The sequence below is a fragment of the Rattus norvegicus genome, chromosome 3 (assembly GCF_021556685.1).
Source record: "Rattus norvegicus strain SHRSP/BbbUtx chromosome 3, alternate assembly SHRSP_T2T, whole genome shotgun sequence".
NCBI classification, from domain to species: domain Eukaryota; kingdom Metazoa; phylum Chordata; class Mammalia; order Rodentia; family Muridae; genus Rattus; species Rattus norvegicus.
In genome coordinates, this window is record NC_141536.1 from 36,847,930 (window position 1) to 36,862,358 (window position 14,429).

Consider the following 14,429-nt stretch of genomic DNA (forward strand, 5'->3'; position numbering starts at 1 on the left):
ATATTTCTTGGTAGTGCTGAACTGAGTACATAAAACAAACAAACAAACAGACAAACAACCCCTTACCAAAAATAAACAAACCAGGGCACGATACCAAGCCTTTATTTAAAATACTGGAAGTTTGTAAACTGATTTTTTTCCTTTTTGCCTTGATTTTGATTTCATATAGTACATTAATAGATATAGCATGTATTCTTTTAAATTTGTGCCTCACCCTATACTCAGTGCTAATCAAGGTAAGATTACAACTTGAACTTTGAAGGTAAGATTTACTTTCAAACGTTTGGTGGCATGGCACCTTTTGAAATAGATCAATATTAGATAACTTAGGTTTTTACTGAAACATTTAATGGTCACTGACTACATCAACAAGGTCTTATATTTTAAGTCAGTTATTTATTTGCAGAAGTCTGAGTTACTAAACTTACTCGGTTACAGTTTCTTGTTTAGGTGGTTCCTCTCCAGTGTTACTGGATATATCACCACTTAGGTCTTGAAGAGCTGTAGTATTAGCAAGCTGTGCTTGCTCCTCAGCTGATGCAGTCACTGTATTCTCATTATCAACAGCAGTAGCAACAATGGAAGTAACTTCAGGTTCAGGAGCAACTGGAACACTTCCCACAGTATTAGTAGGTGTGGTGGAAGTATTGGCATTAGCTGCTGCTGCAGCGGCTGCAGCAGCTGCGACAACAGCAGCTGCTGCTTCTGCAGCAGCCATGGTGCTCATAGTGGTAGGAATTTCTGTCGTAGGAACTGGGGCTGTTGATGTTGTAGTACATTCTTCTTGCTTGCTATACATCGAAAGAGAGAGGGAATAGAAAAGGGGAAGGGAAAAGAGAGAGGGGGAAGAACCAGTCATTTTAATACTATACACAGTAATGCTAAATAAAGTCAATTAAAAAGTCGTAACACTAATGGAACAAAGGGCTAAACAAATCATTGACAGTAAACTAGAAAGGCACCCCAAAAGACCACAGAATAAGACTACATTAAATGTGTGTTTGCTTTAGAGAATATCTAGCTATATCGCCTAGGCTGGGTTCAGATTCATGAGGCTCAGGCAGTACTGTGTCCTTAGTCTCCTTGAGTAGAACTGAAGTACCACTGTGCATAAGTTACCACTTCCAACTTCTACCATTATTTTGCTTTCAGCAAACCTGTACACTAACATGATATAAATTGATATAAATGCTTTTATTTCCCAATGTCCAATTACTTCAATAAAAAAATAAATGTTCAATTACTTCAACCTGCTACTTTGAATAACATATTTGATATTTAGCAAAACTCATAAGAGCTGTAAAATCTATCTTTCAACAATTAAAGGGAAACTTGGTAGGCTGGGGGTATACAGCTCAGTAGTTGATTGCTAACATTTGCAAGGCTGTGGGTATATTCCTCAAGATGACAAAAGAAGGAATTTAGTTTTATAACAGAGAAATATAGTTAGTTCACTCATTCCAAAAATGAGAAACTTCTTAATTCACAAACAATGCATTCCGTATGAAAAGTACTTGTCTAGCAAAATATACACTTGAGCAAATATATTTCCTTCTTAACGCCCCAGCCCCCTATAAAACCTTCCAAAGGCATCAAACCATTATTCTAATCCTATTAACTAGCATTCATATCCTTTTAAAAAAGTAGATAACTAAACATGAATGCTATAGAAATGGCCAAATTGTAAATCATACTCATTTTCAAAATTGCTTACCTGCTTTCTTCTGCTTTGATCATGGCTATTAAAGAAAACAGAAAAGTTATCAAGTAGTTTCTTAAATATAGCCACTGAAAACAAACTCTAAAAGAAGAGGAAAGTACCATAATTTCATCATTTAATTTACCATCTGACAATAAAAACTTGCTTTAAAGAGCAAGTGCTTACTTTAGTTTCAAAGCCCCAATACAACAATGAAACTTTTTACAACAGCAATTTTGATTAGTTAGCAATCTTTTCCAAAGGCTACTGGCCATGTAATCACACTCTGAAAAGATTTATAATTTAGGAATACAAAAGTATTGTCTCCAGGGATGAGACTACTTTTTAAAAGACACTAAATTTAAATTGATATTGAACTCATGAAATTTCTGGCCCATTTTTCACATTAGCACTGATAACCAGATAAGCAGCTATGCAAACCAACCATTTGCAGTCATATCAGAAATGAGCTTGATACTCTGTTGAAGAGCAATTTGTGATTCTAGTGATAAAATAATTATAAGCTCCTACTCAGACAATTAAACAGAGATTTAAAGATTTAAATACTCAGTATTTGTTTGCACTCTAGGCTCAGATAAACTTTAATTTGATGGTAAAACACGTTCTTTAACTTTGTATCCCTAGAGAATGAGGGGCTCCATGTATGTAACAACATTTTAACAACTATGACTCTATAAGGAAAATATTTCTGAAAATCTATTTTAAGATGGAAAAATATCCACATAAAAAGTAATCATAACTAATATGATATAAAGTTCTGCCACTTTCCTATAACCTTTACCTAGCTGATCTCATCAATTTAATAAAGGATTCTATTTCAAGAAGAGTAAAGTAATCACATTACAGAGTGTTATTTTATGGCCTGAGTTTTGTAAATTTTGAATGGTAATGAGTAATCTTTCTTTCTATAAAATATATAACTATATAATTTATATATTCATTTAACTTTCAGAAAAAAATACTGTTTCATGATACTAAACCAAAGTCAGTATTAAGTGTAAGCAGATATGTTGACAAAATAACTGTCTTAAGATCAACTTCAGATCAACTTACTATCATGATTAAGCTTAATCACATGTCCCCTGCATGCACCAACATTCTGAGGGATACTAAAAGTTTGTATGTAAACCTGTTCAACGTCCATGTTTATTTAAAATACCAAGACAAAATTTTAAACACTTTAAGCTCATTTATAATATAACTTTTATACAGAAGTAATTGTTTGAATTAATGTCTTTCACTGCAGATTTATCCATTCATGGTTAGTGAAAATTAGTGACATACTCTAAATGTTAAATATAACAGAAAATGAATTATCAAAGCAGCTCACCATGCAGGTTTGATTTTGTAATAAGACCTCCAGCAACAATGGTATTCTGGTATCCTAGTTTCAGTGGAATCAAATCAAATAAAAGTCTATTTAAAATCTATAGAACTGAGATCTAAAGCAACAAGAAAATAAGAGCCCACAAAAATGTTACATCGTTTAAAATGTGCACACAATTTAACTGTTTATCTTTTTTTAAAGAATAAGGCCTTAGTTTGAATAACCCTATTCAGGGAGGACTATTTTCAGGTGACAGGTATATATAGAACAACTTCCCAGTAGAATAGTTTTCCCATCTTACCTTCAAGATCTTCAAGTTCCTTAGGTTTGGCCCAGCGGGACTCTTTTGTTTGAGAATTATAGTAATAAGGCTTCCCAGAATCAGATTTGTACTCTTTCCATGGGCATTTAGACAATAGTTGCTAAAGAAGGGAAAACACTCTCAGCAAATAATAACATGCTCAACATTGCTGACAATTCACACTTGTTTTCACTAGACATTGTCTACCCACGTAACTCAATATACATTCATAGCATGAAAGAGGAACACTCCTCCATTGTTGGTGGGATTGCAAACTGGTACAACCACTCCTGAAAATCAGTCTGGAGGTTCCTCAGAAAATTGGACATTGCACTACCTGAGGACCCAGCTATACCTCTCCTGGGCATATACCCAAATGATGCCCCAACATACAACAAGGACACATGCTCCACTATGTTCATAGCAGCCTTATTTATAATAGCCAGAAGCTGGAAAGAACCCAGATGTCCCTCAACTGAGGAATGAATACAGAAAATGTGGTACATCTACACAATGGAATACTACTCAGCTATCAAAAACAATGACTTCATGAAACTTACAGGCAAATGGATAGAACTAGAAAATATTATCCTGAGTGAGGTAACCCAATCACAGCAAACCACACATGGTATGCACTCATTGATTAAGTGGATATTAGCCCAAAAGCTTGAATTACCATAGATACAATCCACAGACCACATGAAGCTCAAGAAGGATGACCAGTGAGGATGTTTCAGTCCATCTTAAATGGGGGAACAAAAATATCCATAAGAGGGGATATGGAGACAAAGTTTGGAGCAGAGACTGAAAGGAATGGCCATTCAGATCCTGCTCCACCTGGGTATATAGCCCATATATGTACAGCCACCAAAACTAGGTAATATTGATGAAGTCAAGAAGTGCATGCTGACAGGAGCTGGATATAGCTATCTCCTGAGAGAGGCTCAGCCAGAGCATGTCAAATATAGAGGTGAACTGAGAATGGGGTCCCCGTTGGAGGAGTTAGAGAAAGGATTGAAGGAGCTGAAGGGTTTTCCAACCCCATAAGAACAGCAATACCAACCAACCAGAGCTCCCAAAGACTAAACCACCATCCAAAGAGTACACATGGACTGATCCATGGCTCCCACTGATATGTAGCAGAGGATGGCCTTGTTGGGCACCAATGGGAGGAGAAGCCCTTGGTCCTGCCAAGGCTGGAACCCCCAGTACAGGGGAATGTCAAGGGGGATGGAAGGGAGGTTGGTTGGGGAGGGCGAACACCCTTATAGAAGAAGGGAAGAGGGGTGGGAGAGGGGGCTTATGTCCGGGAAACCAGGAAAGGGAATGACATTTGAAATGTAATTAAAAAAAAATAAGAGTTGTTGACTATTGAATAAATCATTTAACTTTTGAAAGGAAAATAATTTGTTAGAAATAATATACTTAAGAAGTGCAGGGATGCTTCCTCAAAGTTAGGCATCTACCTGAATTTTAACTGTGTGTACACCCCCTCTTATGTTCACCATAGGTAAAAACCACCACCCATAATTAGTAAATGGAATATTCATATATTAGTACAAATAGACAAACAGAAAGTTTGGGGAGAGGTGAAATCTGACTCATCCATCCTAATGTTTTAGTTTCAAATTAATTTGCTATAAGCCCGAAAGTGTGTGTATATGAATGAGAAATAAATGTTATCTATTAACCTTCCTTCTCAAACACTATCTTCATATTAGATACAGGGGTAATACAATGTGTGGAAAATACATTTATTTACTGTCTTGAGTACTTTAGTTAAGGAAAATGAAAACGGAATACCACTGGCTAGGTGAAACATTCTTCAGTGAAAAAGATCACCTCTTTCTGAGCATGACTATTAAAAAATGCAATATTGCTTAATTTATTGTTTCACTCTTAATTTTGTCACATTTATCTATTTTGAATGTCGAAGTGTATAACACAAAATAATACCCTTTCAGAGGTATGTCTACAAAGAGAAAATATTCTAAGACAAGAAAGTATTTTGTAGGTTATTTAATTTCATTATATCAAACTCCATGGTTAACTGGAACTGCTAACATGTTTTTTAAAATCATACAGGTCATACTATATTGAAGAAAACTGCTTTACCCTTCAACTTACTCTTGACAACTTTGAATATAGGATGATAATAAAAAAAAGTATGTCCATATAGGAGAACAAATTTTACTCTTGCTGACTATTCTAACTACAGTAAACCTCTTCACCCAATGTCTTAACTAAATAGAGACACAGAAGAACTGCTCTTTGGAGCTTAATATAAATTCTAAGAAATATACCCAAGCTAATTAACAGTTCTGATTCCTAGTGTTCAAACATTTACCTCAGCAGGTGTTTTAAGATCATCTGGCTTTTCCCAGGTAGACTGTTTTGTTTCAGTATTATAGTAATAAGTCCTTCCATCAGGTGATTTATGTTCTGTCCACATTGATTTCTACAGGGAAAAAAAATTATTGACATGTAAATTATTCAGCAGTGATTATCTGTGGGGTAGAAAGCATATAGAACACCAAATTTAAGTATAAAATGACTATTTTAACAGTTCAAGTCACACAGAATAATCTGTCAACAGAAGTAGAAAATGAATTGGAAAAGAGAACATTTAAAAGGTAGAATCAATTAATTATTTAGAATGGTCATGACCACTGTCAGAACAACAATAACTTTTACCCTTTCCACAAGATAATCCTCCAGCAATATAAATCTCCTCCAGTGGATAAAATATACAAACTAAATATAGACATAATGTAGGGTATAAATCATACATTTATATAGTCTAATTCCAAAGAATACAACCGCCCCCCACCTCAAAAACAAAACAAAACTAAAAAAACCCTGTAAGTACTTGGACAAAGTTGTAACTTGGTCCCCTAAAAGAAGACAGTGAAACTGGAAAAATAAAAATGGTTTATTGCGGGGAAACCAGAAGAGACTGCTCTCTGCACACACATCTCAGACGCCAGAGGAAAAAGCCAAAGACCATCTGGAACCCTGGTGCACTGAAGCTCCCGGAAGGGGCGGCACAGGTCTTCCTGGTTGCTGCCGCTGCAGAGAGCCCGTGGGCAGCACCCCACGAGTGAACTTGAGCCTCGGGACCACAGGTAAGACCAAATTTTCTGCTGCAAGAAAGCTGCCTGGTGAACTCAAGACACAGGCCCACAGGAACAGCTGAAGACCTGTAGAGAGGAAAAACTACACGCCCGAAAGCAGAACACTCTGTCCCCATAACTGACTGAAAGAGAGGAAAACAGGTCTACAGCACTCCTGACACACAGGCTTATAGGACAGTCTAGCCACTGTCAGAAATAGCAGAACAAAGTAACACTAGAGATAATCTGATAGCGAGAGGCAAGCGCAGGAACCCAAGCAACAGAAACCAAGACTACATGGCACCATAGGAGCCCAATTCTCCCATCAAAACAAACATGGAATATCCAAACACACCAGAAAAGCAAGATCTAGTTTCAAAATCATTTTTGATCATGATGCTGGAGGACTTCAAGAAAGACATGAAGAACTCCCTTAGAGAACAAGTAGAAGCCTACAGAGAGGAATCGCAAAAATGCCTGAAAGAATTCCAGGAAAACATAAATAAACAAGTAGAAGCCCATAGAGAGGAGACACAAAAATCCCTGAAAGAATTCCAGGAAAACATAAATAAACAAGTAGAAGCCCACAGAGAGGAGACACAAAAATCCCTGAAAGAATTCCAGGAAAACACAATCAAACAGTTGAAGGAATTAAAAATGGAAATAGAAGCAATCAAGAAAGAACACATGGAAACAACCCTGGATATAGAAAACCAAAAGAAGAGACAAGGAGCTGTAGATACGAGCTTCACCAACAGAATACAAGAGAGATGGAAGAGAGAATCTCAGGAGCAGAAGATTCCATAGAAATCATTGACTCAACTGTCAAAGATAATGTAAAGTGGAAAAAGCTACTGGTCCAAAACATACAGGAAATCCAGGACTCAATGAGTGTAGGGAGCGGCTAAAGATGGCGCCGACATCTGGTGGTCGTTTGTGGTAAACACCTACAGCACATGTGTTGGCAGACCCCCAGCACCTACAAGGCCAGGGTGATATTCATGCTAAATAGGTTATTTCATGCTCCACCAATCCCTAGAGGACAAATTTACAGCCACAGCCTGTCTTGTATATAAGGCAAGTGCCTTTGTTCCTTGGGGTCCCCGTATCATCAATAAGGTGCTCCTACAATAAAGGCTGATTGAGAAGGATCCAACAGTGTTGCGTCTTCCTTGCCGGTCGAGGTGGGCGCGACAAATGAGAAGATCAAACCTAAGGATAATAGGTATAGAAGAGAGTGAAGACTCCCAGCTCAAAGGACCAGTAAATATCTTCAACAAAATCATAGAAGAAAACTTCCCTAACCTAAAAAATGAGATACCCATAGACATACAAGAAGCCTACAGAACTCCAAATAGATTGGACCAGAAAAGAAACACCTCCCGTCACATAATTGTCAAAACACCAAATGCACAAAATAAAGAAAGAATATTAAAAGCAGTAAGGGAAAAAGGTCAAGTAACATATAAAGGCAGACCTATCAGAATCACACCAGACTTCTCGCCAGAAACTATGAAGGCCAGAAGATCCTGGACTGATGTCATACAGACCCTAAGAGAACACAAATGCCAGCCCAGGTTACTGTATCCAGCAAAACTCTCAATTAACATTGATGGAGAAACCAAGATATTTCATGACAAAACCAAATTTACACAATATCTTTCTACAAATCCAGCACTACAAAGGATAATAAATGGTAAAGCCCAACATAAGGAGGAAAGCTATACCCTAGAAGAAGCAAGAAACTAATCGTCTTGGCAACAAAACAAAGAGAATGAAAGCACACAAACATAACCTCACATCCAAATATGAATATAACGGGAAGCAATAATCACTATTCCTTAATATCTCTCAATATCAATGGCCTCAACTCCCCAATAAAAAGACATAGATTAACAAACTGGATACGCAACGAGGACCCTGCATTCTGCTGCCTACAGGAAACACACCTCAGAGACAAAGACAGACACTACCTCAGAGTGAAAGGCTGGAAAACAACTTTCCAAGCAAATGGTCAGAAGAAGCAAGCTGGAGTAGCCATTCTAATATCAAATAAAATCAATTTCCAACTAAAAGTCATCAAAAAAGATAAGGAAGGACACTTCATATTCATCAAAGGAAAAATCCACCAAGATGAACTCTCAATCCTAAATATCTATGCCCCAAATACAAGGGCACCTACATACGTAAAAGAAACCTTACTAAAGCTCAAAACACACATTGCACCTCACACAATAATAGTGGGAGATTTCAACACCCCACTCTCATCAATGGACAGATCATGGAAACAGAAATTAAACAGTGATGTCGACAGACTAAGAGAAGTCATGAGCCAAATGGACTTAACGGATATTTATAGAACATTCTATCCTAAAGCAAAAGGATATACCTTCTTCTCAGCTCCTCATGGTACTTTCTCCAAAATTGACCATATAATTGGTCAAAAAACGGGCCTCAACAGGTACAGAAAGATAGAAATAATCCCATGCGTGCTATGGGACCACCACGGCCTAAAAACTGGTCTTCAATAACAATAAGGGAAGAATGCCCACATATACGTGGAAATTGAACAATGTTCTACTCAATGATAACCTGGTCAAGGAAGAAATAAAGAAAGAAATTAAAAACTTTTTAGAATTTAATGAAAATGAAGGTACAACATACCCAAACTTATGGGACACAATGAAAGCTGTGCTAAGAGGAAAACTCATAGCGCTGAGTGCCTGCAGAAAGAAACAGGAAAGAGCATATGTCAGCAGCTTGACAGCACACCTAAAAGCTCTGGAGCAAAAAGAAGCAAATACACCCAGGAGGAGTAGAAGGCAGGAAATAATCAAACTCAGAGCTGAAATCAACCAAGTAGAAACAAAAAGGACCATAGAAAGAATCAACAGAACCAAAAGTTGGTTCTTTGAGAAAATCAACAAGATAGATAAACCCTTAGCCAGACTAACGAGAGGACACAGAGAGTGCGTCCAAATTAACAAAATCAGAAATGAGAAGGGAGACATAACTACAGATTCAGAGGAAATTCAAAAAATCATCAGATCTTACTATAAAAACCTATATTCAACAAAACTTGAAAATCATCAGGAAATGGACAATTTCCTAGACAGATACCAGGTATCGAAGTTAAATCAGGAACAGATAAACCAGTTAAACAACCCCATAACTCCTAAGGAAATAGAAGCAGTCATTAAAGGTCTCCCAACCAAAAAGAGCCCAGGTCCAGACGGGTTTAGTGCAGAATTCTATCAAACCTTCATAGAAGACCTCATACCAATATTATCCAAACTATTCCACAAAATTGAAACAGATGGAGCCCTACCGAATTCCTTCTACGAAGCCACAATTACTCTTATACCTAAACCACGCAAAGACACAACAAAGAAAGAGAACTTCAGACCAATTTCCCTTATGAATATCGACGCAAAAATACTCAATAAAATTCTGGCAAACCGAATTCAAGAGCACATCAAAACAATCATCCATCATGATCAAGTAGGCTTCATCCCAGGCATGCAGGGATGGTTTAATATAAGGAAAACCATCAACGTGATCCATTATATAAACAAACTGAAAGAACAGAACCACATGATCATTTCATTAGATGCTGAGAAAGCATTTGACAAAATTCAACACCCCTTCATGATAAAAGTCCTGGAAAGAATAGGAATTCAAGGCCCATACCTAAACATAGTAAAAGCCATATACAGCAAACCAGTTGCTAACATTAAACTAAATGGAGAGAAACTTGAAGCAATCCCACTAAAATCAGGGACTAGACAAGGCTGCCCACTCTCTACCTACTTATTCAATATAGTTCTTGAAGTTCTAGCCAGAGCAATCAGACAACAAAAGGAGATCAAGGGGATACAGATCGGAAAAGAAGAGGTCAAAATATCACTATTTGCAGATGACATGATAGTATATTTAAGTGATCCCAAAAGTTCCACCAGAGAACTACTAAAGCTGATAAACAACTTCAGCAAAGTGGCTGGGTATAAAATTAACTCAAATAAATCAGTTGCCTTCCTCTATACAAAAGAGAAACAAGCCGAGGAAGAAATTAGGGAAACGACACCCTTCATAATAGACCCAAATAATATAAAGTACCTCGGTGTGACTTTAACCAAGCAAGTAAAAGATCTGTACAATAAGAACTTCAAGACACTGAGGAAAGAAATTGAAGAAGACCTCAGAAGATGGAAAGATCTCCCATGCTCATGGATTGGCAGGATTAATATAGTAAAAATGGCCATTTTACCAAAAGCGATCTACAGATTCAATGCAATCCCCATCAAAATACCAATCCAATTCTTCAAAGAGTTAGACAGAACAATTTGCAAATTCATCTGGAATAACAAAAAACCCAGGATAGCTAAAGCTATCCTCAACAATAAAAGGACTTCAGGGGGAATCACTATCCCTGAACTCAAGCAGTATTACAGAGCAATAGTGATAAAAACTGCATGGTATTGGTACAGAGACAGACAGATAGACCAATGGAATAGAATTGAAGACCCAGAAATGAACCCACACACCTATGGTCACTTGATTTTTGACAAAGGAGCCAAAACCATCCAATGGAAAAAAGATAGCATTTTCAGCAAATGGTGCTGGTTCAACTGGAGGACAACATGCAGAAGAATGCAGATCGATCCATGCTTATCACCCTGTACAAAGCTTAAGTCCAAGTGGATCAAGGACCTCCACATCAAACCAGACACACTCAAACTAATAGAAGAAAAACTAGGGAAGCATCTGGAACACATGGGCACTGGAAAAAATTTCCTGAACAAAACACCAATGGCTTATGCTCTAAGATCAAGAATCGACAAATGGGATCTCATAAAACTGCAAAGCTTCTGTAAGGCAAAGGACACTGTGGTTAGGACAAAACGGCAACCAACAGATTGGGAAAAGATCTTTACCAATCCTACAACAGATAGAGGCCTTATATCCAAAATATACAAAGAACTCAAGAAGTTAGACCGCAGGGAGACAAATAACCCTATTAAAAAATGGGGTTCAGAGCTAAACAAAGAATTCACAGCTGAGGAATGCCGAATGGCTGAGAAACACCTAAAGAAATGTTCAACATCTTTAGTCATAAGGGAAATGCAAATCAAAACAACCCTGAGATTTCACCTCACACCAGTGAGAATGGCTAAGATCAAAAACTCAGGTGACAGCAGATGCTGGCGAGGATGTGGAGAAAGAGGAACACTCCTCCATTGTTGGTGGGATTGCAGACTGGTACAACTATTCTGGAAATCAGTCTGGAGGTTCCTCAGAAAATTGGACATTGAACTGCCTGAGGATCCAGCTATACCTCTCTTGGGCATATACCCAAAAGATGCCTCAACATATAAAAGAGACACGTGCTCCACTATGTTCATCGCAGCCTTATTTATAATAGCCAGAAGCTGGAAAGAACCCAGATGCCCTTCAACAGAGGAATGGATACAGAAAATGTGGTACATCTACACAATGGAATATTACTCAGCTATCAAAAACAACGACTTTATGAAATTCGTAGGCAAATGGTTGGAACTGGAAAATATCATCCTGAGTGAGCTAACCCAATCACAGAAAGACATACATGGTATGCACTCATTGATAAGTGGCTATTAGCCCAAATGCTTGAATTACCCTAGATCCCTAGAACAAACGAAACTCAAGATGGATGATCAAAATGTGAATGCTTCACTCCTTCTTTAAATGAGGAAAAAGAATACCCTTGGCAGGGAAGGGAGAGGCAAAGACTAAAACAGAGACTGAAGGAACACCCATTCAGAGCCTGCCCCACATGTGGCCCATACATATACAGCCACCCAATTAGACAAGATGGATGATGCAAAGAAGTGCAGACCGACAGGAGCCAGATGTAGAGCGCTCCTGAGAGACACAGCCAGAATACAGCAAATACAGAGGCGAATGCCAGCAGCAAACCACTGAACTGAGAATAGGTCCCCCGTTGAAGGAATCAGAGAAAGAACTGGAAGAGCTTGAAGGGGCTCGAGACCCCAAAAGTACAACAATGTCAAGCAACCAGAGCTTCCAGGGACTAAGCCACTACCTAAAGACTATACATGGAGTGACCCTGGATTCTGACCCCATAGGTAGCAATGAATATCCTAGTAAGAGCACCAGTGGAAGGGGAAGCCCTGGGTCCTGCTAAGACTGAACCCCCAATGAACTAGACTATGGGGGGAGGGCGGCAATGGGGGGAGGGTTGGGAGGGGAACACCCATAAGGAAGGGGAGGGGGGAGGGGGATGTTTGCCCGGAAACTGGGAAAGGGAATAACACTTGAAATGTATATAAGAAATACTCAAGTTAATAAAAAAAAAATGGTTTATTGCAAAAACCACCAGCAAGATAACGTGGGGGCGGGGGAAAACTGAATCCAAATATTTCAAGCCCAAAAAGTGAGATTTTCATGTGAAACTAAATGTAAATGACTCTTAATCAGGGATCTAATAACAGAACAACTTAATTGTCTACTAGAACTTGAGAAAGAAGCCTCAGCCACGTGTCATTTGACTTACAAGTTGATCTTTTCTTGGCATGAGCTTTTCACATGGTACAAATTTAACCATGGTTAATGAAGGGCTACCGAGATGATCTACATGCTACTTTTCAAAATTTAAGGTTACTATATATAACAATGAGTATTAAAAAAAAAAAAAAAAACCAAATGGTATCACTTGCTTATTCAATACTAAGATTTTATTTTAAACTTATTGACAAACTTATTAGGAGTTATTTTTATTACTATGTGCTTGCATAAAAAAAGAAATCAAATTATAATATTCCTTAAATTTCCTAACAGTAAGGCCACTATTTTTTCTCTGAAAACTATAATATTCTTATTTATACCTATTTGCCAACTGTAACTTTCCACAGGAAATAATTCCTATGAATAAATGAGATTGCATATACCATGTTTTTTATGGGAACATTGTACTTGGGAATGGAAATAAAAATCATTTGGTTAATAATTCAGTTAAATGTATCACAGTCCACATTACATAATAGTGTGCAGTCACTAGGGGAAAAAAAAGTTCAGTTGAAACAAATACCATGGATGCTAAGCTACAAAAACAAAATGCAAAGGCATGTATCGAACATTGCATTTTACAGAACACAGGCCAAGAGAACATTAGGTATAAATGTAAAAAACACTCACACTTGTGTATTACATGCCTTCAAAGGCTCCATTTACACATAGGAAGCAGTTAGAATATGCCAGTCATATATGCTCGTGCAATTGTTTGTAACATGGATGTAATGTGATTGTGGTGGTAAATACAGATGTAAATATATACAAAGATAAAGATGAATTTAAATATGACTATAACAAAAACAGATACGTGAAGTCCAAGGTGGTAGCACGGGTTATTCTGGGCAGAAAAGACAACATGTGAAAGACTATTGGAGGAGTGGATGATTACTCTAAATGTATTGACACTTAACTAAGATGTATGCTAGACTTATGTATGCATTAATTTATATTTATAAAATATATATTAAAAATTACACACCAGATAAGGCACTGTTGCATCAGTTGCTCAGTTATAGTATCATCCACTAGAGCTTCAGTAACAGTGGTGATAAAATGGACAATGTTAAGTGAGGAGTAAGCCTAGTCACCTGCATGTTACCATGGAGAGTGAGAGCCCAGGAACTACCCATTTCTTGGCCTTCAAAGACACAAATTTGTGTTTTGAAGCTAAGTCCAGTGGCTTGATCAGTGTTAAAAAAGCTTCCTATCTCTCAAAGGTTAGTTTACTGCTGGGTAGGTTCTGACAGTGCTCAGATCTGCAGGTAAAATGTCTAGTTGTCTCTATTCACACTTTCAAGTATAGGAATTTTTTTTTTTTCTATTAGGAGACAATTGGGTGTCATCACCAAATATGCTGTCTCTGCAGCCAAGTGGGATCCTGCCGGCCCACCAGCTACA

General features: G+C 37.7%; 1 protein-coding gene across 26 annotated transcripts in view; it reads right to left on the reverse strand.

Annotated features, from left to right (window-relative positions):
* Prpf40a (pre-mRNA processing factor 40A) overlaps nucleotides 1–14,429 on the reverse strand; it is a 62,364-nt gene that overhangs the window by 19,611 nt on the left and 28,324 nt on the right. For 15 of the 26 annotated variants that reach the window (XM_087650609.1, XM_087650608.1, XM_087650614.1 and 12 more), the window contains 5 exon segments: nucleotides 5,696–5,806; nucleotides 3,349–3,469; nucleotides 3,051–3,104; nucleotides 1,715–1,739; nucleotides 429–791 (listed from right to left, as the gene is read on the reverse strand). In XM_087650609.1, the coding sequence (XP_087506735.1) occupies nucleotides 429–791; nucleotides 1,715–1,739; nucleotides 3,051–3,104; nucleotides 3,349–3,469; nucleotides 5,696–5,806 (674 nt within the window). 26 annotated transcript variants of the gene reach the window in all.